The sequence below is a fragment of the Sceloporus occidentalis genome, unplaced genomic scaffold (assembly GCF_023333645.1).
Source record: "Sceloporus occidentalis isolate IW3139 unplaced genomic scaffold, rSceOcc1.0.p SCAF_1, whole genome shotgun sequence".
Lineage (NCBI taxonomy): Eukaryota > Metazoa > Chordata > Lepidosauria > Squamata > Phrynosomatidae > Sceloporus > Sceloporus occidentalis.
Window position 1 is genome coordinate 176876173 of NW_028316981.1, and position 26083 is coordinate 176902255.

A 26083-nucleotide genomic window follows, 5' to 3' on the forward strand; every position below is an offset into this window, starting at 1 on the left:
GCCAAGGCCCTGTGTGTTTCTTGCTTGTGTATCTCTCCCTTTCTTTCTTATGACCTCTGGCTATGCATCACTAAGAAATGGGCAAATGCTGGTATTTTTATTACCCCCGTCCAGTTCTGCTGCCAAAGCTTTGCGTCAGTGACTGAGCATAGTGTAGTGGAGGAGGCTGCGCTCTCTCTTCTGAAGAGAGAGATAAGGCAGGACAGTTAAAAGAAAACTTTCAAGGAGACTGCCAAGATTCAGAGAGCTCTCCTGAGTAATGCACAAACTCTTCCCGAAATCTTCTCAAAAGTCTTGTCTGCTGTCTCTGCATTTCCTTTCCTGTCAGGGCTGTCTGCCAAAGGAGGACTGCAGCTCTCCCTTTTCAAAACAACACGGTTGTCATCCCTCCGCCTCACAACACAAAGGCTGCTTAATAAGTTACAGCAGCGTTTCTCGACTCAGTACATCCCAGATGTGCTGAACCACAAATACTATCATCCCCAAACAGCACACACATTACCACCACCAATTAGGGTACCATTAAAATGAGTTTGGACTACAATGCCCATCATTCCAAAACAACATAACCACTACCAATCAAAACATCCAGATGTGTTGAATTACAATTTCCATCATGCTTACAGTTGCTTTCAAGTTAACGCTGATTTTAAGGTGGCCCTATCACTAGTTTTTATTGGCAAGATTGATTCAGAGGAGGTTTGCAATAACTTTCCTTTGAGGCTGAGAGAGAGTGATTTACCCAAGGTCACCCACTGGTTTCCATGGCTGTTTGGGGATTTAAATCCTGGTCTCCCAGAGTTCTGGTCCAGCATTCAACCACACTGGCTCTCTTTTGACATTGGGGAGACAAAAGTAGCAGAAGAATATCCTGTAATCCAGCTACATAAACTCTATTACTGTATCCTGGGATTTGTAGTTTTGTGAGGCACCGACACTCTTTGGAAGAGAAAGCCAACGACCCTGTAAAACTACCAATCCCATTATTCCATATGATTCCATGGGAGCTGCTGCAGTTAGAGTGGTGTTAAACTGCATTATTTCTACAGTGTAGATGCACAGTGCAGACCCATACTTCTGCCAGGAGGGAGGGAGGGAAGGCAGCAAAAATTGTGAGCTGTCATTCCTAGATGGCACCCACTGCATTTTGTTGTTGTGTGCCTTCAAGTTATTTCCGACTTATGGGAACCTAAGGTGAGCCTATTGCTTTCTTGGCAAGAATTGTTGAGAAGGGGGGTTCCCTTATCTTCTTCTAAGGATGAGAGTGGGTGATTTGCCCAAGGTTACCCACTGGGTTTTAATAGCCAAGCAGGGATTCAAACCCTGATCTCCAGAGTCATAGTCCATTGCTCAGACCACTACACCATGCTGGCTCTGCACTGTTTTACACTGCTCACACCCTTTAAAACCAAAAGTGGATGTCTGCTCACCCTTTCCCCTCCTTCCCTCTCTCCATTACTCACTTCCTTTTCATTTTGGAGGCATGGGGGGGGGGGGGGTAGTCGGCGCAAGTCTGCAGAACAACCTAGGGGTAGATGTTTAGCCCCATTAGACCTGATCAAGTTTCCCATCCCTGGTTGAAAACAACAACCTAGAATACATTTCACAAGAATGGGGATGGCAGACTGTCACCAGCTGAGCTGTGTGCCTCCCTCTTCAGTCTCCTGTCCAAGTACTAGCTCTTGATGGCCAACTTCAGGGGCCTTTCCTGTCCTCCATGCTTATGATTATTGGGCTGTACACTGGCCTTAGATTATCACTGCCTTCAAACAGGCCAGGGGTGAGGAAACTTTGGCCTCCCTCCAGATTTTTTTGACCTCATTTCCCAGAAGCCTCAGTCACCAGGGCCATAAAAAGGATTGTGGCAGTGGTTGTCCACAAACACCTTCAGAACCCAAATACCTCCGCCCCTGGGGTGTCTTCAGATAGAGGACTGCTCTCTGTTAAATAGGACACAGGTTCACCCTCCCTCAAAAAGGCTTATTCTGGTGAGAGTTCCCAGTAGGCCTCCCTGAACAAGCTTTAGTGGTGTTGCTGAAGCCTTGAAGCATAAAACCCAAAGTATGTAACCTTCTTTTGCAGGTGACGGGAGTGTGAAACTTAGTGGAACAAGGAGACACATTCCCCCTTGGTTTCTGCTGCCACGATCAAAGCTCTGGGTGTCAGGAGACGTAGAAACCTCCCACCTCTTCTCCTGCAGTTTTGTACATTCAGGTCCCATACTTGGCCTGGCAGCAGAATGGAATGGGTTTGGAGTGCTGGTTAATCATTCTAAGACATGTTAAGGGTGAGCAATCCTTACAGCCTTTCTTGCAGCTTATCACTACGCCTCCAAGTTTTGAAGGAAACACGGTCAAGGCAGTGGATTATCTTGGCTTCCCTTACTATCTGAAAGCCCTTCTATTAGGAATCCATAGTAACTTAACCCAGGCAGCTGGGAGAAGGATTGCAAGGCCACCTGGGACAGACTTCAACCTGGTGCCCTCTCGATGCAAAGGACTACAACCTGAGCAAACCCCAGACAGGGCAGTTGAGAGGGTTTCGGCTGCATCTGCACTGCAGAAATAATGCAGTTTGGCACCGCTTTAACTGCCATGGCTGCATGCTATGGAATCCTGGGATTTGTAGTTTTTGTGGTGCCAGAGCGCTCTGACAGAGAAAGCTAAATATCTCACAAAACTACAGATCCTAGAATTCTATTGCATGGGGCCATGAGAGTTAATGGTGTCAAACTGTATTTTTTCTGCATTGCAGATGTAGCCAAAGTCTAGCACATGCACATCTGGAGAGTGGTAAGTTGGTGAGGGCTGAAATTTTCTTGAAGGGAATAAGAAGAGGGAAGAATTAATAGTTATCAAGGTAATAGAGTGTTTTATGGATCATGTAAGCAAAAGAGGTGGGTTAGGGGAGGTCCTTGCCCCAAGGAACATCCAGTCTAAACTGAATCTGGACAGTGATGATAATGGGAAATAGCCAAGGGAAGAGGGAGGCAGGTGTTTAAAAGGGATGGAAGTGGATAAGTGAAATTGCACATACTTTTGGAGTTAATGTGGTTGCTGGGTGCCATCACAGGAGAGCTTTGGGCCAGATGCCCAGGATTCCTCTCAGCAGAATACAAGAGGGCCTCCAGCTGTGGATAGCTTGGCTTACTACATTTTGGGCACAACCTCTCCCAAATCAGCCAGAAAATGCTGTTTCCAAAATTCCTGAAGTCTGCTATGTTTGCTCCTTAGTTTGGTTTAAGTACACTGCACACATCCGGGAGCAGTGTTTCTCAACACCATGGCAACAAATACCTTCTAGTCTAGGGCTAATTTTTTAACCCTTTCAAATCAAACCACTTCATTTGGATGCAATCCTCCACTTGAGGTCTGTAGTCTGAGAAGTTCTGACAGTCTTTCCTAACCTGGCTCCCTCCAGATGGCTGGACTGCAATGCTCATTGCCCACAGCCTCCATAGGGATGTTGGGAGTTGTAGTCTACTACATCAGGAGGACCCCCTGTTTTGATGTGGCTGGGATTCATACGCTTCCACCATGGTAGATATGTGAGATGAAATAGCCTTGATACATTGGTGCAACTTGTTATTGGCAGAGCCACTGTACCTTAAAGGAAAGCTTGGGGGAGTGGATAAAATAGGGCAGAGTCATGGGCAGGGCATGGATGGATTAGGAAATAAACACAGTGACATCATAACCTGTAACCTGTCAATCCTTATTTGTTTGTTTATTTACTACTTATTTATTAAAATATTTATATACCAACCAATATCCAAAGATCTCCAGGCAGCTTACAATATACAGTGGTCCTTTAGTATTCTCTGGGGTTTGGTTCTAGAACTCACTGTGGATACCAAAATCTGTGGATGTTCAAGTCCCACTAAATACAATGGCATAGTAAAATGGTGTCCCATATATAAAAAGGTAATTTCAAGGTATCCACGGATACAGAGGCCTGACTGTAATCAATTTCACATAATATATGCTCACAATAATTTCAAAAAATATTTAAAATATATTGAACAGCTCGTCAATTAAAAACCAGACAATTTAAAACAGTTTTAAAGGATACAACCATAAGATATGTGCAGCCTGGATAAAATCAGTTAGAGCCATAGGCTTTAATAAGAAGCACATGTTTTGATTTGGCTCTGAAATGATGCCAACATTGGCACCAATGAGGCCTACAGGAAGAGGGAATTCCACAACTAGGATGCCACCACAGAAAAGGACCTCTCCCACATCCTTCCATAGTATATTTCCACTAGTGGCAGAACTCAGAAAAAGGACCCTCCAACAGATCTCAATTCTCAGTCAGTGCTCACATTGCTGTGCTGTTGCCGCTTTACATCCCCCTCAGTCTTGATGCCAAAAATTTCCCTCACACTGATGTCAGTGGAAGGGTGGAATGTAAAAAATGGCCATCCCTGTGTCAGTGAAAACCATGGGTATTTCACTATGACATAAGATGCTAGTATCATGTTTCCATTGTCTTGAGTTCACTGGCTGCCTCTGTGTATTTAGGCAGAGTTGGTAAATCATTGCCAGTGAAGTACCCAGTTTGTAGGTGCTGATGGCATTTCCGGGGCACTGTCATTGCCACACCATTTTTTGTATTTCTTCTGACATTACTACACAAGGCTTTTAAACCATGATTACACCAGGAAAGAAGCGGCTTTGGCGATACATATCACACGATGACGCATCGGACCCATAGCTGCTCTCTCCCTGACCTGTCCCCTTTTCATTGATAGGCAAAACTCATCAATGACCTGGCAAATGCACACGTCCCTGGGTGCAAAATGACACTTTCAGGCAAGTTGCACAATATCCAGTTATGTGATGTCAGTGTCCCTTCTTCCCCCTGTCGCACCACCTTCTTGCTATTCCCAGTCACCCTGATTTTCTTTCTTTCTTTCTTTCTTTCTTTCTTTCTTTCTTTCTTTCTTTCTTTTTTACTTCAGTCATGGTAGCAGAGTGCCGGAATTGCACAAAAAAGTGTAAATAAATGAATACAAGCATACTGGGGAGGGTGCAAGGTAGGGACGGGTTTAATGGATAGCCAAGAAGAGAGTGCAATAAGGGAAGCAGTCCTGGCCCTGCGATTGAGAGGAGGCGCAGTGATGGCTTCTCTACAGGTGGTATGTTCCCATTTTATTTTTACTAGTGTGCCTGCTACAAGAATGGGGTATGTATAGTAAAGTAATTAGTTGGGTATTTTTGCTTCCCTTCCAGCTAAAACATACACTGGATATAGCGACTGTTCTACTGGTCTAGCAGTGGCATCTCTGTTAAGTGAGAAGCTGGGCAAACGCAAACCTGATTGTTTGTGTGTTGCTTGCCTACAAGTCATTTCTGACTTGTGGTGACTGTCACAAGGTTTCCATGGCAAGTTTCTTCAGAGGGGGGTTGCCATTGCCTTCCTCTGAGGCTGAGAGAGTGTCACTTGCCCAAGGTCACCCAATGGGTTTCCATGGCCAAGTGGGGATTCAAACCCTGGTCTCCAGAATCTCAGCTCAACACTCAAACCACTACACCATGCTGCATGCTACAGTGCCAGCCAATTACAACCTTCAGAATGCTGTGAGGGGAGGCTTGTCTTATGGGGCAAAAAATATAAAATAGTCTGAAAAAGGAGTGCATTACGGCAGTCAGAGACAGAGTTAAGAGCAGTTAGGGAGAGGGGACTTAATAAAAGCTGAACAAGTTCTTGGGAGCTGGGAATGTAGAAAGAGTTCAGAGAGTTCATGGTTTGTTTGTTTTTTGTTTTTTTTTGCCATACAATAAATCTTTACCAGTTTTATTTCCTACACCTGTGTTTTGACTGTTTTCATCTAAGAACTGAGAGGGAGAACTGGTCATGTTTTCCCACACTGAATCCACTAAACAGCAACAGCCACAGTATAGTGGTCACCTTGAAGCCCAAGTACCAGATTCAGGGAGGAATCCTAAAGGTAAAAGGGCAAGGTGAGAGATAGGCGCCCAAGGATTGGAACTATCGGGTCAACCTAGATAGTGTTTGCATTACAAACTTTCTCAAACTGTGGAATAGTGTGAATATAAGACTGCTCTGCCCAGCTCTTTCAGTTCTATGATGCTATCTCATGGTGTTACTTCTGAAGATCAATTCAGCGTGTCTAGATTAGTTCAATTCTAAGTGAGAACAGAAATCTACAAAAGCCATGCAGCAATATGACTTGAGCAAAACCATGTACACATTTTAAAAAATACCAGTACATTAACATTTTCAAATGCTCAACACAATATGAATGAAATTGTGGGTCTTGTGCAGTCATATTGGGGGACCTACATTAAAGTGAAGTACTGAAAAATCAGTAAGCAATAGAAATGCACATGGAAGAAGATGAATGTCAAATAATCTTTCCCCTACCTCTCAATGGAAATTGGTTGCTTTGGGGTGTGTGTGTGTGTGTGTGTGTGTGTGTGTATGATGCCATGGAGATTGCTTATCTCATGTGCTGGGAGATGGAGCAAGTGAAACTATTGCATGAGCAACTTCTGACTTCATACCAGCTGCAGTGGCATCACTCTTCTGACCTTTGTTGTTGTTTCTGGCTTATAATAATAAATAATAATAATAATGTTTATTTATATACCGCTTTTCCAAATTAGATCAAAGCAGTGTACAACAGGAAGTACAATACAAAGTAAAACAAACAAACAAACAAACATAACAGGCCTCTCTCCCCCTCAAGATGGTGGTCGGAAGAGGGCTCTTAGTCTTTCAGGCAGGCAGCTGGAGCTAGCCTGCCTCTCTCCCCCCAAGATGGTGGCTGAAGGGAGGGCTTTTCTTCTTCAGGCAGGCAGCTGGAGCTCGCCTGCCCCTCTCCCCCCGAGATGGTGGCTGAAGGGAGGGCTTTTCTTCTTCAGGCAGGCAGCTGGAGCTCGCCTGCCCCTCTCCCCCCGAGATGGTGGCTGAAGGGAGGGCTTTTCTTCTTCAGGCAGGCAGCTGGAGCTCGCCTGCCCCTCTCCCCCCGAGATGGTGGCTGAAGGGAGGGCTTTTCTTCTTCAGGCAGGCAGCTGGAGCTCGCCTGCCCCTCTCCCCCCGAGATGGTGGCTGAAGGGAGGGCTTTTCTTCTTCAGGCAGGCAGCTGGAGCTCGCCTGCCTCTCTCCCCCCAAGATGGTGGCTGAAGGGAGGGCTTTTCTTCTTCAGGCAGGCAGCTGGAGCTCGCCTGCCTCTCTCCCCCCAAGATGGTGGCTGAAGGGAGGGCTTTGTCTTCTTCAGGCAGGCAGTTGGGCCAGCCTGCCTCTCTCCCCCCAAGATGGTGGCTGAAGGGAGGGCTTTTCTTCTTCAGGCAGGCAGTTAGAGCTAGTGATGGAGTTATAGAGACCCTAAGGCAAACCTATCATGTGGTTTTCTGGGGCTGAGAGTGTGTTACTTGCCCAAGTTCCCCCAGTGGGTTTCTAAGGCTGAGCAAAGATTCAAACCAAGCATAGCATAACAGTCAAACCATTACACCACACTGTCTCTTGTGCCCTGCATTATGTCCTGTCAATATCTCATGCTCTCTAGACAGTGATGCTGATTAGCTGATCAATATCATTCATGATGTACACATTTGTTGAACCCATGCTTTTGCTGTACAAACATAAGTCTGCTGTCTGACATGGAATTCTGCTTCTTTTATTATTTTAATTTTTATTAATAAAAAGGATGTCTTTAGGCCTTTTAGGAATGAAATAAAACTAGCTAGGGGATGTCTCCATGCTCCCCCTTACCCCATTCCTGTTATTCTCTGTTTTGCCAAATAGTTCTTTGAAAACCAAACTCAAGGCAGGAAATTAAATTATGCCAAAAGCATGCCGACAGCATTCTGCAGTATTATTTCCTGTTCATAATCTTTTGTCTCAACTTAAAATTGTTTTTGCTGTTTGAAGAATATTTATATTTATTGTGCTGCTGTTCATCAACCCATCTCAAAATTGAATTCAACAGCCTATTAATGATCTATCCACATGCCAGTAAATTCATACTCTGGGATTCTCCTTCTCTTTGTGGATTACTTTTCTTACACAAGCAACGATTCTGCTCTCCTTTCCTCCAGCAAGCTCACATGTGATAAAATCTGCAACCACACCAAAAATAGCATCTTCCCCCAAACACTCCAAAACTTGCTTAATGGCATTTAACAAAACTATTGGCACTAACAATGAACCATTCTATGGGATGTCTATAATTGAGCAAAAGATGATACTTGACTGGAGGAGCAAATGCTACTCCCAGTTCCCAATTAGTTGCTTAGCCCTACAAAATTACACCCAAATTTTCATATCACAGCAGTTAAGTGCATGGCAACCACAACCCTATCAAGTTTTGCAGTGACATCAGATAACATCAGACACTTGCTCCAGATACCACTTACAAACTGCAAGCTGTAGACATAACCAACTACTGGGTGAAAAATAAAAGCACCATAACATGGGTAATAAGGTTCTCCAAATCAGCCTCTACCTATGTTGATAATTCTCCAGCAATAGACTTTACACCATACTCAGCTCATGCCACTCCAAACCCAGACAAATCCATTGGCCAAACAGGAGGAAATCAAAAAGCAGATGCAACTTACTTTTCATAGTCATGCTTGCAGTACAGCTGCCTGTTGCGACAGTAGCATGTGCCTGAGAGAGGCTGGAGGCACGCGGTACACTTCACACAGCCTTCATGCCAGGAACGTTCGTTCACCCGCAGTAGGAAGCGGTCAGAGATCGGGGTGTTGCACCCGGCACAGACCTCTCGCATTTTGGACTCTGAGCCTAGGTGGCAGGGAGGAAGGACAAAAGACAAAAATAAATAAGTAAAATGCATTGCATACTTACAAAGGAGCAAGGAAGCCAGCTGGGGTAGAGCTTGGGAATTATACTTTTTTGACTACAACTCCCAGAATCCCCAACCAGCATGCCCACTCACCAAGCTGACAGGGAAATTATGGGAGTAGTAGTCCCCAAAAACAATTTCTCAGTTCTCTGATTAGGATGAAGGCCTGGAACACAATTTATCAGAATGTTCTGCATGTGCAGTTTTTTTAATTTGTCTATTCAGAAGTAAGTTCCATTGCATCCAAAGGGGCTTATTCCTGGATAAATGTGTGTGTATCTATAAGAAACTGTTGCAGCAGAACTTCCTGGTGGATCCTGCCCCAGAAAAAAATTGTTAGAAGTAGTATATTCTCTTTGTGTTATTGTACAAAACCTACAGTTGTATTTTTATTTGCACACTATGTTTGGAATCCTTTTGAGGCTTCCAAGTTTATCAGAAAAGGGGAATTGGAAGTATAATCTGATGGCAATCTGAACGCAATCATGGGGTTTAACGTTATTGCGTGATAGACTGCCACACACAAATTCGGGCAATGGGAAGTCAGTCCAAACGCAATCATGTAGTTTCGCGTTATTGCGTGATAGACTGCCACACGCAAATTCAGGCAGTGGCATGCTATTTTCGGGCAAAGAGAAGCCAGTTCGAATGCAATGTGTATTCACGTAATTGCGCTAAACTAGCGACTTTAAGTGAATGCGTTGTGGCCCCACTTTCTTTTCATTCGAATTTAAGAGAAATTCCTCCCGTTTGATAAACTACCCAATGATAGCATAACTGAGGGTAATGCTTCTCATGACCTTGGATAAGTATCTCCTCGGATAAATATCTCCTTGGATACAAAAGGTTTGCCTGGCAGTCCAATGGTGCTTATTGGGGCAGCACTTAGGGAGAGGTTCACCCCATGATTCATGGCAATATTCTGGAAAAGTTTCTTTATGCCATTCCCTGGACCTGTCATCTCTCTCCTCCTTCTCTGTCTACCTAGACTCCACCTGACTATGCTCAACGAATTTTACACATCATTGTCTTCCATTTTTAACTGTTTTTCCTCACTACTACTTCCTTCTTTTTCTTTTTCCCCACAATAATAACATTGAAAATAGTAGTAATTAAAAAAAATTAAGAAAGAAAAGCTGAAATAGTTGCACAGTGGCTTTTGGCTCCTAGCATTGGGATCCCTTCACCTGGAATCACCCATATTTTCATCTTCTTACTAGTGGCTCCAATGTTGGTAGGATGTTTGGGATTTTAAACCAAACGTTAAAGATGTTACTGAAGGTGCTGGATCTATTTGAGGAGTCAGCACCTTGGTTAAATCCCTTAATGGTCCAATTAGAACCTGGAGTGGAATTACTGCCCTGCTGACCTCAGAGCCACAGGATGCCACTATTGCCCCATGCATTTCCATTTTCAGTCCTTAGTGGGTGAGTTGAGCCAGTGGGGTGTAGTGCTTTGAGTGTTGGACTTGAAACCCATTGGGTGACCTTGGGAAAGTCACACACTCTCGACCTCAGGGGGAGGCAGTGGCAAATCCCCTCTGAAAAAATCTTGCCAAGAAAAACCCATGATATCAGGTTTGACCATGATAGGGTCGCCACATGTCAGAAATTACTTGAAGGCACATAGAACAACATGGATCTAGCACTGATAACACGTCTATTCCTCATTTCAGGGCTGGCCCTCCCAATAGGCAGAACGAGGCAACTGCCCCGGAAGCAGTCGCTGGCGGGACGCAGCAGCAGAGGCAGCCTCCTGTCTCTTTCTCTTGATTCCCCACCCAGCCTTTCCCTTTTGTGAGAGTGACATGTGTCACTTGGCCTGTTTTGCACTTGAATCCAGATCTATGGTTTCTTTTTCCTTAACAATGCTATGTGTAGCTGGTGAGGCAGGCTTAACTACTCTTCCATTTCTTCTGTTTTGTTGTTCATGCACCCTCAGTAAAGAATCTTGGGGCGGGGGGAGGGGTATTTTCAAGTCATCTGCAGATTTATGGCAATCACATGAATGTAATGGGGTTTTCTTAGGCAAGGAATACTCAAGAGGTGCTTTTGCCAGTTCTTTCCTCTGAAATATAGCCCGCAGTAGTCTCTCACCCAAGTACTAACCAGGACTGGCCCCACTTAGCTTCCAGAATCAAATGGGATCTGGCACCTCTGACCTAAACTAGCTTCTTGTTAAATCAAATTCAGCTTCCAGTGCAATTGGTTCCTTTAAGTCAGTGGCACCATCCACTTGTTTGCTTTGGGCAGCAGAACCCCTCAGGGCAGCCCCTGACTGGTTAACTTTTACTCAGTCAAGAGATAGCAGTTTCCAAACTCTGTGTGTGTGTGTGTGAGAGAGAGAGAGAGAGAGAGAGAGATATGAAACCAGTCAGGATTATCAGTACATCCATCTATGGCAGCTCTTCAAAGGCCCCTGTAGCAGAGAATGTGAAAGATAAGGGAAGAGCAGGTGGGTAATAAAGAACATCCCAGCCGGTGTGGAAGGTTTCCCTTAGAAACAAAGTGAATATTAGGGAGTGTTGGCATCTGCCTAGTGGCTTCCATTCCTCCTTCCACCACAGGACCCTTCTCTGCTAAGGCTGTTGGGTTTCCTTAGGCACTCTTCATTTCCTTTTGGAAATGTTTTTGTTTTTAATTGGGGCTCAATGTATTATGATCCCCTCCAACCCAGGGCTAAGACAAATGTTGTATCACTTCAGTGTTGTTATCCTTGTCATCAACAAAGAGGACAGAACAGAGCAGAAAGTCAAGGCAGATGCATTAACATATGAGTGCTTCACTACACTCACTTCATGCTACCTCCGTTAACATATAACAAAGGAAGATGGTGGTACTTCCTTCTAAGGGAATGTGTGCTTTCTGGTTACATGTGGTGCTTTGAGGAAAACACCTGAAAATTAATTGCATCTTAATTAATAGCATAACTTTAAGTAAATTAATTGATTAAACTGTTGGTCAGATTTGCATACATTTCCATACAGATAAAAAAACCATGTTATTTGCATCTCCTCCTTTGCTTCCCCAACACAAATAATTTTAATTGAATGCATTCAGAGGACAGAAAAGCAAAATGAACTGAATAGAAAACAATGGAGCTATATAAACTAAAGCAATCACCTCCAGTTTTGGGTCACTTTGGAGGTATGCTGTTTAAGTGGTGCATGCGTCCTAAGAGTCTGGAAGTTGCGCCAAAGCCATGCTTCAGTCCTAAGGACTGGATCATGGCTTTGGAGTGGCTTCTGGCCTCTTAGGACACATGCATCATTTAAACAGCATACCTCCAAAGTGACCCGAAGCAGCTTTATTTTGGCCTGTATGTACGGGCCCTAAGAATAGGTTCAGCACCTTGGACAATGCCTTTCAAGATTGGGCTAAATCCTGGAGAGGATTTGTCACCCCACTGACATGGCTATCACTGGTTTTGAAGCAAGAAGCATGTGTCCTTGGTTCTTTGAGGCATGCTTTATAACAAGTGTTATTTTAAAAAGGAACATTTATTTCACTTTAACAGGGTAAGGTGGGTTATAAGAACCTCTATTTGATTTTTTTTAAAAACTGAATCATGAAAAACTTTCTTGAAGGTGCCTCTGCTTGATTTTTAGTGATTTCCTCCCTTCCTTTTCAAACTTCAGTCTACTTCATTCTTCAGGATCCTTGAATCTCTCATAAAGCATTTGTGGTGATGACGGTATGGGGAAAGCATTGAAGGAGCTGCTATCAAGTGAATGGGACGGAGAAACCAATTTCAGCCATCCTGGGTGAATTTGCTTAAATCTGAATGCAACCCTTAAGCTAAAACTGTGTTGGCTGTTCTTAAAATAGGCCACCTGATTAAATCAAGGGCACCTTATTCATTCCTTCATTAAATAAACCATCTTTTGACTGCATAAATGTCTTCCAAGGTGATATCAAGCACTACAATTTATTTAAACCATATCTAAAATTAGCATCAGCGTGCCAGTCCCACTCAGCTACAAAATGCACTGGACAGTCTTGGGCTAGTTTCTCAAGAGGTGTGTCTGCACTGCAGAAATAATGCAGTTTGACACCCCTTCAACTAGCATGCCTCAATGCTATGGAATGGTGAGATTTGTAGTTTGAGAGATATTTAGCCTTCCCTTTCAGAGAACTCTGGTGCAAAAACAAACTATAAATCCCAGGATGCCACAGGATGGAGTCAAGACAGTTAAAGTGGTGTCAAACTGCATTAATTTGGCAGTGTAGATGCACCTTCCCCCATCTCTCAGCCTGAGCTACCTCACATGGTTGTTGTGAAGATGAAGTGGGAAGAAGAGGGTCATATATGCTGCCTTGAGCTCACTGGAGGAAAAACAGATTGTAAATGTCTTTAAAGACTAAATAATCGCGGTCTATGTTTCTGTCACTTCAGCTACTAGGAAATTTTATGGCCTCACATAATGCTGCAAAAAAATAAAATAAATAAAGTAAAAATAAAAGTGCACCCCAATACACATCATGTGGTTGTGTGTGTGTGTGTGCATGTGTGATAAATGCAGGCAGACACTCATGTACATCCACTTTTGAACCTTTCTATTAAAGCCATGCTGACCTAGCTCATTGCTTGGATAGTGACGCTTCTCTAAAAGGCAAGCATGTGAACCATGAAGGATAAACAAAGTCAGCCGAGGGAGTATCTGGTACACAAAAAGGAACACTCAGAAAACACCCATTGTGATAGAATGATGTCAAATAGTTGAACTGCACAAAACCCAGCTATCCAAACATTCTAGTATGGACCCACAGTTTAACTTTGTGTTCCCTTGGTGTTATCCTTCCCAAACTATAATAATGTTTATTTTTGAATTTTTAACTTTGAGCTCAATAATGCAGTTTGTTTTTGATTTTTTTAAAAAAACAAAAAACTTTTTGCTCTTGTGGTGTTAGCCTTCACAGGCTATAATGCTGTTTGGATTCTTCAAATGTTTGGTGGTGTTTTTGTTGCTTCTAATTTGTACTGTAGGCAACCATAAAATATAGCTTTTTTAAATATGTGGAAAGGTGGAGTGTTTCTCCAGCAAACCAAATGTGGGTGTAAAGGTGTGCAAAGAAACAGGTTCACCTATGTGTGTGTGTGTGCACCTTCAAGTTGCCTGTTGACTTATAGCAACCCCATGCATTTCCAAGGGTCTCTTAGGCAAGGAAATCTCAGAGGTGGTTTTGCCAGTTCCGTCCTCTGAAATATTCCAGTTTAGTGGGTGATGTTCCATCCAAGTACTAACCAGGGCTGACCCTGCTTAGCTTAGCTTCCAGGATGAGACAAGATTTGGTGCCTTTGGGGTGTTTAGGCCCTTAGGTTCATATATACCATCACTTTGAAAAAGACATCTCAGAAGAAAAGTTCATATTCTTGGGACACTGTCCAGTACAAAGCACTGTACAACACCATTATTTCCCTTCATCCAGATAAAACCAGTGATCTCAGCCATCTTTAGAATGGACTGAACAAACAAACAAACAAGCAAATAAACCACACGCACCATGACTCTCCTCTTTGCTCCTAGGGGATCACTGAGCCAAATCACTGCATCTGGCCAGTATTAGATAGAAGCAGGGGGAAATAGCTTGCAGTAAAGTTTATTTTCTTGATAGATGCCCTAGGAAATATAGCAATTGTAGTCTCTCTTCATCACACCACGTGTCTAGGTTACACATCCATATCCACACACCTTTAGGTGTGTCAGTCAAAATTCAGTAGCTGAATTACATACAAATGAAGACCAGTGTAGTGATTCATAACACAGCTGCTCCCTATGTAATTTACAATATAGATTGTTAAAAACCCATGTTGGATTAGATTAAGATTTACGCTTAAACCTCAAACAGAGTAATCCTACTGAATCAGTGAAACTTACGTATGCATTACCATACCAAGTTACTATTGATTTAGTAGGTCTACTCTAAGCAGGGATAACATTTGGACATAGGTCTATGTTATGTTTAGAATAAAAATCAATGTCTGGTCTCCAGGTGATGGGCAACTTCAAGGCCTCTGCAGTTCTTCCTTCTTATGGTTCTTTATCTTTAAACAGGAGTTTAAATTTATATAACATGGCTACAAATAGCGGTACCCTCTAAAATGTAAGACGAATGGCTACTGTCTCTCCCATGAAGAACTGACTCTCTTTTCCTTGTGGAATGAAGGATGTTAGGCATCGCTCCTGTCGTCAGTAGAGTTGCTAGAATGAAAACTATCGAGGGCTCCTCTACCTTTAATGGTTGTGTAGGTGAGGGAATTTCAGTGGGTGTTGTTGTTTGTTACCTGGTTGCATGACAAGCAGCACCTGCTCAAATTCTGCCTTGTGCACAACCATTAAAGGTAGAGGAGACTTCTCCAGTTTTCAGTCTGGCATGCCTAGATTGATGCATTGTGCTACTTGGGCCAACATACTCATGGTGTGATATAATCTTTTTTAAAGAAAGAATCACAGGACCTATTCGGGGGGGGGGGGGGGGGAAGAAAACTTGCAAGTTTAATTTGATTGAAACTGAATCATTCAAGTTTCTCCTTCTGAGCTTAAGCAGCCTTTAAATTATATGATGAAGTAACTAAGCGATCCGGTTGCTAAGGTTTATGGTATGTGACCAAGGCCTGCCATGTCAACAATATACTGCTCTTTACTCAGAAGCAAGCTCATGAACTGTGTAACAGCACAAGGCATAAATTATTAGGCTACAAGTCACACCTCAAAGATTGTTGGACAGCAGGCCTGATGGCCCCGAAGTAGCTTAATTTTTATTTTTAAAGGAAGGTAATCGAATCACTCAAGGAAAGATGAAAGAATGGGGAGGTTTATTTCCTTTCACACTTGCTTCATTCCTCCTGTAGTCTACCAAAAAAGGGACTTCGGTTTCATAATGGTGTTCAACAAACATGAAAGGAGTTGAGCATTTCAGCCCACTGCTTAAAAAGCAAACAAAATGTACTGATGGATTGATTCTTTCACTTATTAGTTCTTATAAGTCTAACACACAAGAAACCCATGCAACATTTCAAACACTGAAAAGATGTAGAAAATGCCATCCTTTTACTAATTGGAGTATAAAAGATTGGTTAACATAAAAGATCCTAGCATGTGTAGGTTGAAAAGAAGCCATGCAATAGGGATGGAAAAAATATTCAAACGTTTTTGGGAAATGGTTTTTAAAAAAAACATGTTTCTCAAGTGCTGAGAAACCCTATTGAGACCAATGTTGGGCTGATGAGAATTTTTGCTATTTGGGACGTATTCTGCACAAATTCACACACAGTTGTTTTGCATAGAAAGCAGCATTTGCTGCACAGAAAGCAATTCGGGGCAAAAATAGTATTTTCTGCACAGAAAATGCTGAGGAGGAGTTGCACAGAAAAAAAGGGTGAATCTTGCACACAATAAATAGCGATTTGTAAATAATCTTTGAAAACTGCACAGTTTTTGAAGACTTTCTTGGAACAGGAAGAAAATTGCTAAAATTCCTCATTGCTTCCTTTGGAAAGAAAATTACTGAAGAATTATATCACTGTCATAGAATCGGATTGTAACTGGGAATCAAGAGGTGCAGAGACATGGTGGAAAGACAAATGACGGACACTTTCTATTTCCTCTGTACTCAAATTATTAAAGGAATGAGAGGTGCAGTTATGGAATGAATCCCAGCTCCTCTCAGTTCTGTCCAAATCCCCACGCTCCCATCTCCATAGCTAAGAGGTCCTTTCTGAAGGTTATGGGTCCAGGCTGTTTCCTCCTGCAATTCCAGCACTGCATTTCATCATTCAAATTGAGAACAGTCTGAAATTTGTGAATATTCTGTTTTGATATGATAAGGCAATATTCAAGTGGAAACTCTTTTCTTTGATTAAAGGCAGGACTAAGAGGTTAATGTCACTTGTAGGAAGAGACGTCTTCACTCCTATGTACTGTTTTTGTTCTTTCCTCCAGTGGCATCTGGTTGCCTCCATCTCAATGGCTGTGCTGAATCTGCTTTGGGTTTCAATCTGATTTTTAAAGGAACTGTTCAAGGCGTTGGGCCTATTTGGGGGACAGGATCTAGCACCTTGGCTGCATCTGAACAGCGGAAATAATCCAGGTTGACACCACTATAACTGCCATAGCTCAAAGTTATGGAATCCTGGGAATTGTAGATGTTGTGGCACCAGAGCTTTCTGACAGACAAGACTAACTGTCTCACAAAAGTACAAATCCCAGAATTCCATAACAATGGGCAATGGTAGTTAAAGTGGTGTTAGACTGGATTATTTCTGCAGTGTGGATACAGTGCTTGAAGAGTTCAGATTAAAGCCCAGAATGTACTCACAATGAGGCCGCTGACATGAGAGCTACCAACCATCATTGGCCTTTCCTGGTGTAATCAAAGTTCCTAGTCTCATCAGTATCCAAAGCAAAAGGGGCAACAAGAATATCTGGGTTGGGTAAATGCAGCCATTTCAGTCCACAGTGTGCTTTCTCTTTTCATTCTCTTAGGCACTTCATGCAGCCTATTGATGGTGGCCATAACTGCATTTATTGTTTCCTAGGGCCAGTTTACAGTACCTATAGGTCCTGTGGTTCTGCTTCAAGTGCCATGGCTGCATCCTATAGAATCCTGGGTTGGAGAAGTTTGGTGAGAAACGTAAGATCCTAGAATTCTATTAGAATGGGCACTTGGCCATTAACGCAGAATCATAGTGCTATAACTGTGTAGTGTGAAAGGTATTGCAGGCACCATGGTGAATACCAATTGCTGGGTAACATGAGTTGGAGGGTGTTATTCTGCCCACATTCTGCATGTGGGCTTCCCATTGGTGCATCTGGTTTGGTGCTGTGAGAAATTCAGGTGTTGGACTAGACAAACATTTAGTGTAATCCACCACTGGTTATTTTCTGTGCTCCTGCTAGTAAAACCAGACTCTGTCTGCTTCTCCACTGCAGAAATAATCCAGATTGATACCACTTCAACTGCCATGGCTCAATGCTATGGATTTCTGGGAACTGCAGGTGGCTGTGGCACCAGAGCTCTCTTGCACAGAAGGCTAAATGTCTCACAAAACTATAGTTCCCAGAATTCCATAGCATTGAGCCATGACAGTTAAAGTGGTGTCAAAGGGGGTTATTTCTGGAGTGCGAATGCAGCCTCTATCTCTCTAGATACTGTGCCTGTGAAATTTCAAACCAAGCCAGTACTTTTCTGAAGAAAAGTGTAACAAAGATAAACAAAAACAGAACGGCAGAATGGTTCTCCAAGGAATACCAATCAGAAGTCCTCACTGCAATTTGTTTTAGCTCACTACTATTTTATAGTGGCCTGTTTGTAGCAATTTATGCTGCCATAGTGCTATTTGTGACATGACCTATATGCAGTTACTGATAGCTGCCCTTGGTCAAACACTTTCCAGCTAGCCCATGAAATGTTACAAGCTTTACTTTAAGCTAGTGAAAAAATATAGCTCATGTGCGAATATATTGAACACTGTCTCCAGGAGGCATAATTACACAAATGGTTCCTATGACTGATGAAAATTTAAGCCATATACAATTGGACATAAACCATGCAATCTAGATTTCAGTGGTAAATCTGGTTTTGCAGTCAAATTTCAGGTTTTCTGAGATTCAATATCTTTGGAGTCCCCCCTCCCACAAAAAAAAAAAAAAATCTGAATATAAAATCCAAAAACTGTGTTGAAATTCAATACATTTGAAAGGTGTATTCAACACATTCAAGAGGCTAACACCTTTTAAAGGAAAGTGATCTTTTATTAAATTTCTGGAATGATAAATATGCACATTTGTAACATTTTAATATGATTTTTAATAAGTGGTTAAATACCAAATGACGATCTGTCATCTCAACGTGCTATACAATTACGTTGCTTTTCCTTTTAAGGTGAAAAACAATCTCCCTATTATTTTTTTAAAAAACAAGCATTAAAAGAAAGAGATTTTCAAATCAAAGGGAACAGCTCACATATTTCCTTTAGAGACTCAACAATGCTCAACAATGCGAGCCTATATGTGCAATTATAATTAAGTGCCATTGAGTTCACTATAATTCATTTACAGGTAAATGTGTTTGTGATTGCAATCTATGATGGTACAGGATTGCAGCCCTAACCATCCCCTGGGCCTTTTGTTTCAATCTTTATGAATAATTACCTTGCAATATTTTCTAATAACAAACTCATTATTTGAATGCAGACCTTTATATAGGCAAATTGGCAACATCCATGCACAAAAAGGAGCTCTCAGTTGACAGGGGAGTGGGAAAATCCCTAAATGTGCAAAAGTCCAAAAAAATCTTTGGAAGGGAGAGCCCAAAGATGTGGTGAACCACGAAACAGTCTGCTGAGGAGAGAGTATGCACAGTGGGCATTGAATAAATAAATGGAAACCTGATGAGGGGGAGATGGAGTGGAATAGAATATCCTAGAAAACAGTATGTTTGGCTATCAGGGAGTGTGGAATGATTTAGACTGGAACATTTTGTTGCCACTCCGATTGGTTTTTGATAGCATTTATACCAGAAGTGATAATAAAATAGCACGATGCATATAACTGGTATTGCATATCTCCCAAATTAAAACGTATGTGGAAGTATATCCATGAAGGGAGTCTAATGACAGCCTTCAATAGTATTTAGCAATGTGTGAAACTGGGAAGGAGAATTTTGCTTTAAATTTGTTCTTCCTGAGTCCAGCGGAAGTCCATTAGCTTCTTTTACTTTCAGCAAGATTTATTTATTTATTTATTTAAAAGGTGGTGATCTGTCTATTTCTTCAGTCGTTGACACTTGTTTCAATCAAAGGTCTTGGATGTTTCCGTGCATTTATTTTACAAATCCATAGATTCATGGGGGTGGGTGGGAGGGGGGTCTTGTATTCTCAAGGCTATATAAAATATTTGTGCTTTCATACATTGTGGTATGGTAAGATCATGAAATATGCTTTGGGGTTAACATATTACTAGAAAACACTAGGTTTCTGCTGGTGTTGGGTACAGTGATCAAAAGAATTACAGTCCAAATTTTGATATTAGGAAGCAGATTTGATATTAGGGTTTCCATTTTTTGAACAACAGAGAATAATGTCAAGCTGTAATAGTGGAAATTCACCTTTTAGGGGGAGGAAACAGCACACAAATTTTGATGGCGGGGTAGGTAGCATTATGGGTCAGATGAAATAATATTTCTTTTGAACATTCGGTACCTTTCTCCCCCCTTCTACACAGATTTTAATTAGGAGAAGGGAATGATCTTCTTTGCATCAAAACAATCCACCCCCAAGCATTTCCTGCTAATTTCTTCAAATATACAGGAGAAAGCTTGGGAATACTACTTTGGGGACTCAACCCCCCCCCCCCCCCCCGTAGTTGTATGACAGCTGAAGTCCTAAAATAACTTTTTCAAGATTTGTATACACAGGGAATGGGGGGGGGGGACTGATTTCTTGGCTGAACAAATCCAGTCTTAAGTGAATGAAAGCACTGAGATTCCAGCATAACTAAATAACAAAGGTTGCATCGCTCACAAAACTAGCCTTTGCAATTCCTCAGAGCCACATTTTAGCATCCCCTGCTATATATTTCTTTACCTTTGATTGGCAGATATAACACACACACACACACATACACCCCTACGTATGATATTTGTGAGCAAGACCTTTTATTCCATTTGTAATGTACTTTCCTGGCCAGCCCTTCAGCTTGTGTGAGCACATAATTATGCTGAAATTAAAAGTCATAAAGAAATGGAGATGGTTTGGTCTCCATGAAAGCAGTCCTCTCTGGTGCTGCATTATTCCAGTTTATTTAACTGCAGAATGTCGAGGTTTGCTGCGTTAGTAGAAATTCTCTGGCATAATTGTCCCACAGATGCCATTTCAAAGGTCTCTGTACTCGCCTCCCTGTATTAGTTGCTTCCCGTTTGTTTATTTGAAAGTTACTAAGAGGGATATATTTTCCCCTTAGAGCTTGGCACTGCTTACACAAGCAAGCAAAGCTTACCATTTGGGCTCTGATTCTATGACCAGTTACTCAACAAAGTAAGCCCTACTGAACACTGAGAGTCTTGTTCCAGAGTAAAGATGCAGGGACACTGGCTGGATGCACACAGTCTGCTTCCCCATAAATGCATACGCACATACACAAACACAGTAAAATAACTGCATGCCAAGAAAAGACATCCTGTATTTTCAGAGTTGTTCAAAAGAATAGTCAGCTTATGATGGGAGCATAAGAAAGGATGCTGAAATTTCATCTTCCTCCACAATCTTTTTTAAAAAAAGAGCAACCTTACCTTCATTGAGGGATGGAATTTTAGTTTGTATACGTTATCTACTGTTTAGGTATTTTATTTATTTGCTTATGTAAATCATTTATGTATTTTATGTAATTTTATGTAATTTTGTAAACCACCTTGATCTTTTGGAAAGGTGTTATATGAATTAAACATTATTATTATTATTATTATTATTATTATTATTATTATTCATTCATTCATTCATACTTTTAGTTTTCCTAGGATTGCCAGAGTGAAAACTGGAAAGAGCTCATATACTTTTAATGGATGTGCAGAAGAGGAAATTTCAGCAGGTGCTATTTGACAGGCAACCAGGATCACAAGCAACACCTGCTGAAATTCCTGCTTCTACACAACTGCTGGAGATAGAGACCTTTCCATTTTTCATTCTCGCAATCCTAGAGAGAAAAGTCCATAGGATTTGTTTGTTTGTTTATGGCATTAATATCCCACCTTTCTCCCAAAATGAGATTCAAGGCAGCATGGGGAAGTTGCCCTCCTTTATGTTGATGAACAACTCCTACTCCTATAATGCTTTCCCATTGCCCAGAAAGGCTAGGGCTAATGGAAACCCAAGTTCAACAACATCAAGGCAGCTGTGGGTCCCCTAGCCATAGCAAACAGAATGGGAGAAACATGCACTGGAAGGTCACTTTCCTTTAGCATGAAATGTCAATGAAAACACACTGAGCAATATATTCCATTGCTATTATCAACGAAGATAAAAATTATCCCTTTACATTTTTCACAGTGAGCCACTCCATTTTAAGAGGCTACAGCTATGGTTTTGAATATTTTATCCCCAGTAATTGATTGTTTGCTTTCAGACTTCTGGGCCTGATGTTTATTAGGAAAATGCACTGGAAAATATGGGTTGTGTGTGCAGAAGCTGAAAAAGCAGACTGCGGCTAAGGCATTAGAAACCAGAAAACCAACTTCTTGCTCTTGAAAATTCCGGGTTTAAATGAACTATTAATGGGTTGATTGTATCATGATTCTGAACTGTTTGTGTTAGTTTGTAAGAGAACAGATTATAAACACAGTTCCTTCAGCTGTCAGTATTTCATTCCCCATAAAACTGCAGTGTTACGTTCACAAATCTTTTCTTTGTGTAACTATTTCTGCAACGGTTACAGGCATTCTGATTTTATTTTTGTAAAAATTTACTAAAAGTTTGTTTTGTATAGGACTTTAGAAGCCACTTTATTTATTTACTAATGTAAAATGAATCCCTGTTTCTGCTGTCTGAAAACTACTATCAAGTCATTGCAAAAACAATTGAAAAACACAACAAAACAAAATAAAATCACCACCACAATCAAAGGCATAAAAGAGAAAGAACAACAGCTAACTAGCAGCAAACTAACAACTACTATACTATATTAGTCAACACAAAACCATTCACCAGTAATCTAAAGGCTATTGCTAGTTCCTACATGAGCAGGAATGCTCATGTAAATGCTATTGCTAGTTCCTACATGAGCAGACCCATTGCATTAGCGGTAATATAGTAAGTCAACACTTATGAAAGTAAAATTGGTTCAATCAAGCTGCCTATAACATGGTCTTCCTCTTCTCCTACAGCTTTCCACTTTACCAAGCAGTATCTTATTTCCTAATGAGTCACATCATCTCATGATATGCTGAAAGTATGACATTCTTCATTCAGTCACATCTTCTCCCAAGTGCAACAGACAAGTTTAGGTTTCTATGGGTAGGCTACAAGTAGGGCGCTATGTCCAGTCTGTGAACTGAATTCATTTTCAGTGAGGTTCTTGGGAGCTATGGTGGTGGGACCAAAACAATGGCGCTTTACAGAGCACCCAGAAAGGGCACTCTGCTGGTGCCTGTGTTTGCTGGGCCAGGGAATCGCAGCAGACAAACCGCGCGATTCCCTGGCGCAGCAAAAAGAACCCGCAAAAAGCAGGTTCCTTTTGCAGCACAGTTATGACGTTGCAAGGTGCCAATGCTGCACTTGTGGCATAACCATGCCGTGATATGTGGATGCAAAGCATCCACGACATCAAAATGGAGGCGCCCATGTGTATAGGGTGTATAGGGTGCCGCCATTTTGATGTACCCAGTACGTCCTAGGGGTGACGCCTAATTGGATGTTGCATCCTCGGCCAACCCCTAGTACGTACTGGGGGCAAAGCAAAGGCCCATGTAGAACGGGCCACTGTCAGCATTGTCTACCTTAAAGCTTTTACTCCTTTCACGGTGTTCTGGGAAAGGAGGCATTGCTGCTCTCATGGACCCCACCAGGACCAGAATGGGACCCTGTGAGTGCACAATCTGTCCAGGGCCTGAGGTTCCCTACTCTTTCACTTCTACAGGGCTAGGGAAACTTTGCCTCCAAGCCTCCTCCTATCTCACTGATGGTTTATTGTGATGCCTTCCTGATGAAACCAGTGTTGCAATGCAGCAGCTGCTCAGCAACCTGTATGAATGCATGCCTGAAGGAAGAGGCCCCTCCCTCCTTAACTGTCATCTTGGCCTCAGAGGGAGCGATCAGGCAGACCCAGCAACATCAGGTACTGCCTGAAGGAAGAGGCCCTCCCTCCTTAACTGTCATCTTGGCCTCAGAGGGAGCAATCAGGCAGACCCAGCAACATCAGGGACTGCCTGAAGGAAGAGGCCCCTCCCTCCTTAACTGTCATCTTGGCCTCAGAGGGAGCGATCAGGCAGATCCAGCAACATCAGGGACTGCCTGAAGGAAGAGGCCCCTCCCTCCTTAACTGTCATCTTGGCCTCAGAGGGAGCGATCAGGCAGACCCAGCAACATCAGGGACTGCCTGAAGGAAGAGGCTCCTCCCTCTTGTAACTGTCATCTCGGCTTCAGAGGGAGCGATCAGGCAGACCCAGCAACATCGGGGACTGCCTGAAGGAAGAGGCCCCTCCCTCCTCAACTGTCATCTTGGCCTCAGAGGGAGCGATCAGGCAGATCCAGCAACATCAGGGACTGCCTGAAGGACGAGACTTCTCCCTCCTTTAACTGTCACATTGTATTTTGTATTGTATTGCAATTTTTTACTGTACACCGCTATGATCATTGCGGAATAGCGGTCTATAAATAAAATGTATTATTATTATTATTATGCATCATTATACATACAATATTTGTAAAAATGTATAAGTCACATGGCCTCAGCTTCAGGGGAAGACAATGGCAAACCTGCTCTGAACAACTCTTTCCAAAGAAACAAAAACCAGAACAACAACCAAGTTTTCAAGTTGTCTGACTTCAAGGCACACAACAACAGCAAACATGGCCTCAACTGCTTGTTGTTCAGGAGCCTTTTCCAACACTGCCATATGTGAAGTATTAGGAGAGGGCAAATAAGGAGCCAACTCAAGCTGGCAACAAGCAAGTGTTGTTGCTGGTACTAGCTGAGAATGTTGGAATGGCCCGGTTGCGGGTGGGTAAAAAGTGATGGCTAGGTTGAGTGTCATTTGCCATCCACAGCATCCATTACTCAGAGGTGGCTGCTTTACTCCAGCCCATGAGAGAATCAGCTCAGCAGAGGTCTCCACCACATTGAACTGAGTGGCCAGAGTGGTATGGAAGGGAAATGGTCCATTAGGTCAGAGCTAGGATGCAGTATATTAACAGTAGTTCTTTCAGACATTATTTTTAGTCATTACTTTATGTTACCTAGAAGTAATATAACATTATGGCACCAATGGTGCAATTTGGGGGGGAATAAAGAGTAACATGCAGTCAACATATGAGTAGCTGCACCTGGTGGCTCCCATATCAGTGGGGTGGTGAATCTACTCCAAGTTTCCCTCTGAATTTTAAGGGGGCTTTCTAGGTGTTGGACCTATTTTGGAGATGGGGTTCGGGACCTTGGATTACTCCATTAAACTTCAGAGTAAAATCTACAGTTGATTCACCACTCCACTGGCATGAAAACTATCCATTACCACTCTCTACACTTCCTGCAACCTCTTCTCGTTGTTCATTCTAGGTGGAGCTGCTGAGAGGAGTAGTCTAAAACCTTGTGAGGGCCAAATGTTCTCTTTGCCTGGTATAGAGAGTGACTAGTTTCCAAAAATGTACACAAAACTGAGACCAGCTGGCACATACTCAGAGATGGGATATCAAAGCTTTTGACAAAGTCCATTGGATTGTGAGGGTTTTTACCCTGCTGGAATTTGACAGCCCAGCAAACTTCACCCCACCGTCTGTGGTGCTCCAGCTATGCACAGAGCTCAGAAACTCACCATAGCCCAGGACTGGTGTGGCCTGCTGCAGACAAGAAGGGGCCTCTTCAGTCTTCATTGTCCAGGCCTGGCAGCAGAAGATGGGCCTGCCAAGGAGGAGAAAAGACATGGCTAGTCATAAAAGCAGGAAAGATAAGGACAAGGGAGTCTGGCAGGCAGTGCTGCACTCCACCAGAATGAAGGAGGGGAATGAGAAATGGTTACGTTCTCCACAAATCCATCTTCTCCCTCCTCAAGATCTTGCCAACAAGGAAACTCCCAAAGTGGTGCTCAGCATGCTGTCAGTACAGTTTATTGGTGACTGTTTTTAGAATTGGGGAGTAGAGTTGTTATTGCCGTCTTTGGTTATTTAGCAGAACTTCTATGGCTCTGATAACTCCATGACAGAGAACTCCATCTGATCCTCCAGAATAAGGGATCACCTTCCACACTTTGCTGGTCTACAACCATCCCAGGACATTGCTATTGCTGGGTAAGGGTGAAAGGAATTGTAGTCCAAAACTATCTGGATGATCCTGAGTTTCTCACCTTCAAACTAGAGTGTTCATAACACTCCATTCACATCTCAACATAGGTCTGAAAACTGTTTTGCCCCTGTACTGCTACTAGCAACAGACTGAGCAATTAATAGGGGTGAACAACTACAGTATCTAGACATTGTAAAACTGCAGAGAAAACTGCCTCCTGTGTCTCCATCAGCACCTTGAACTTGGACCAGAAGTGCAAT

At 42.5% G+C, this 26083-nt stretch overlaps 1 protein-coding gene across 1 annotated transcript in view; it reads right to left on the reverse strand.

Moving 5' to 3' along the window:
* The window catches only part of LOC149322800 (LIM homeobox transcription factor 1-alpha-like), a 94221-nt gene extending 68807 nt beyond the window's left edge, over positions 1-25414 (reverse strand). Inside the window, exons 1-2 of the mRNA XM_089509385.1 lie at positions 25357-25414; positions 8589-8775 (exon numbers count right to left, since the gene is read on the reverse strand). Coding sequence (XP_089365511.1) covers positions 8589-8775; positions 25357-25414 — 245 coding nt within the window. The remainder of the gene's footprint in view (positions 1-8588; positions 8776-25356) is intronic.
* Positions 25415-26083: the final 669 nt, after the last annotated feature.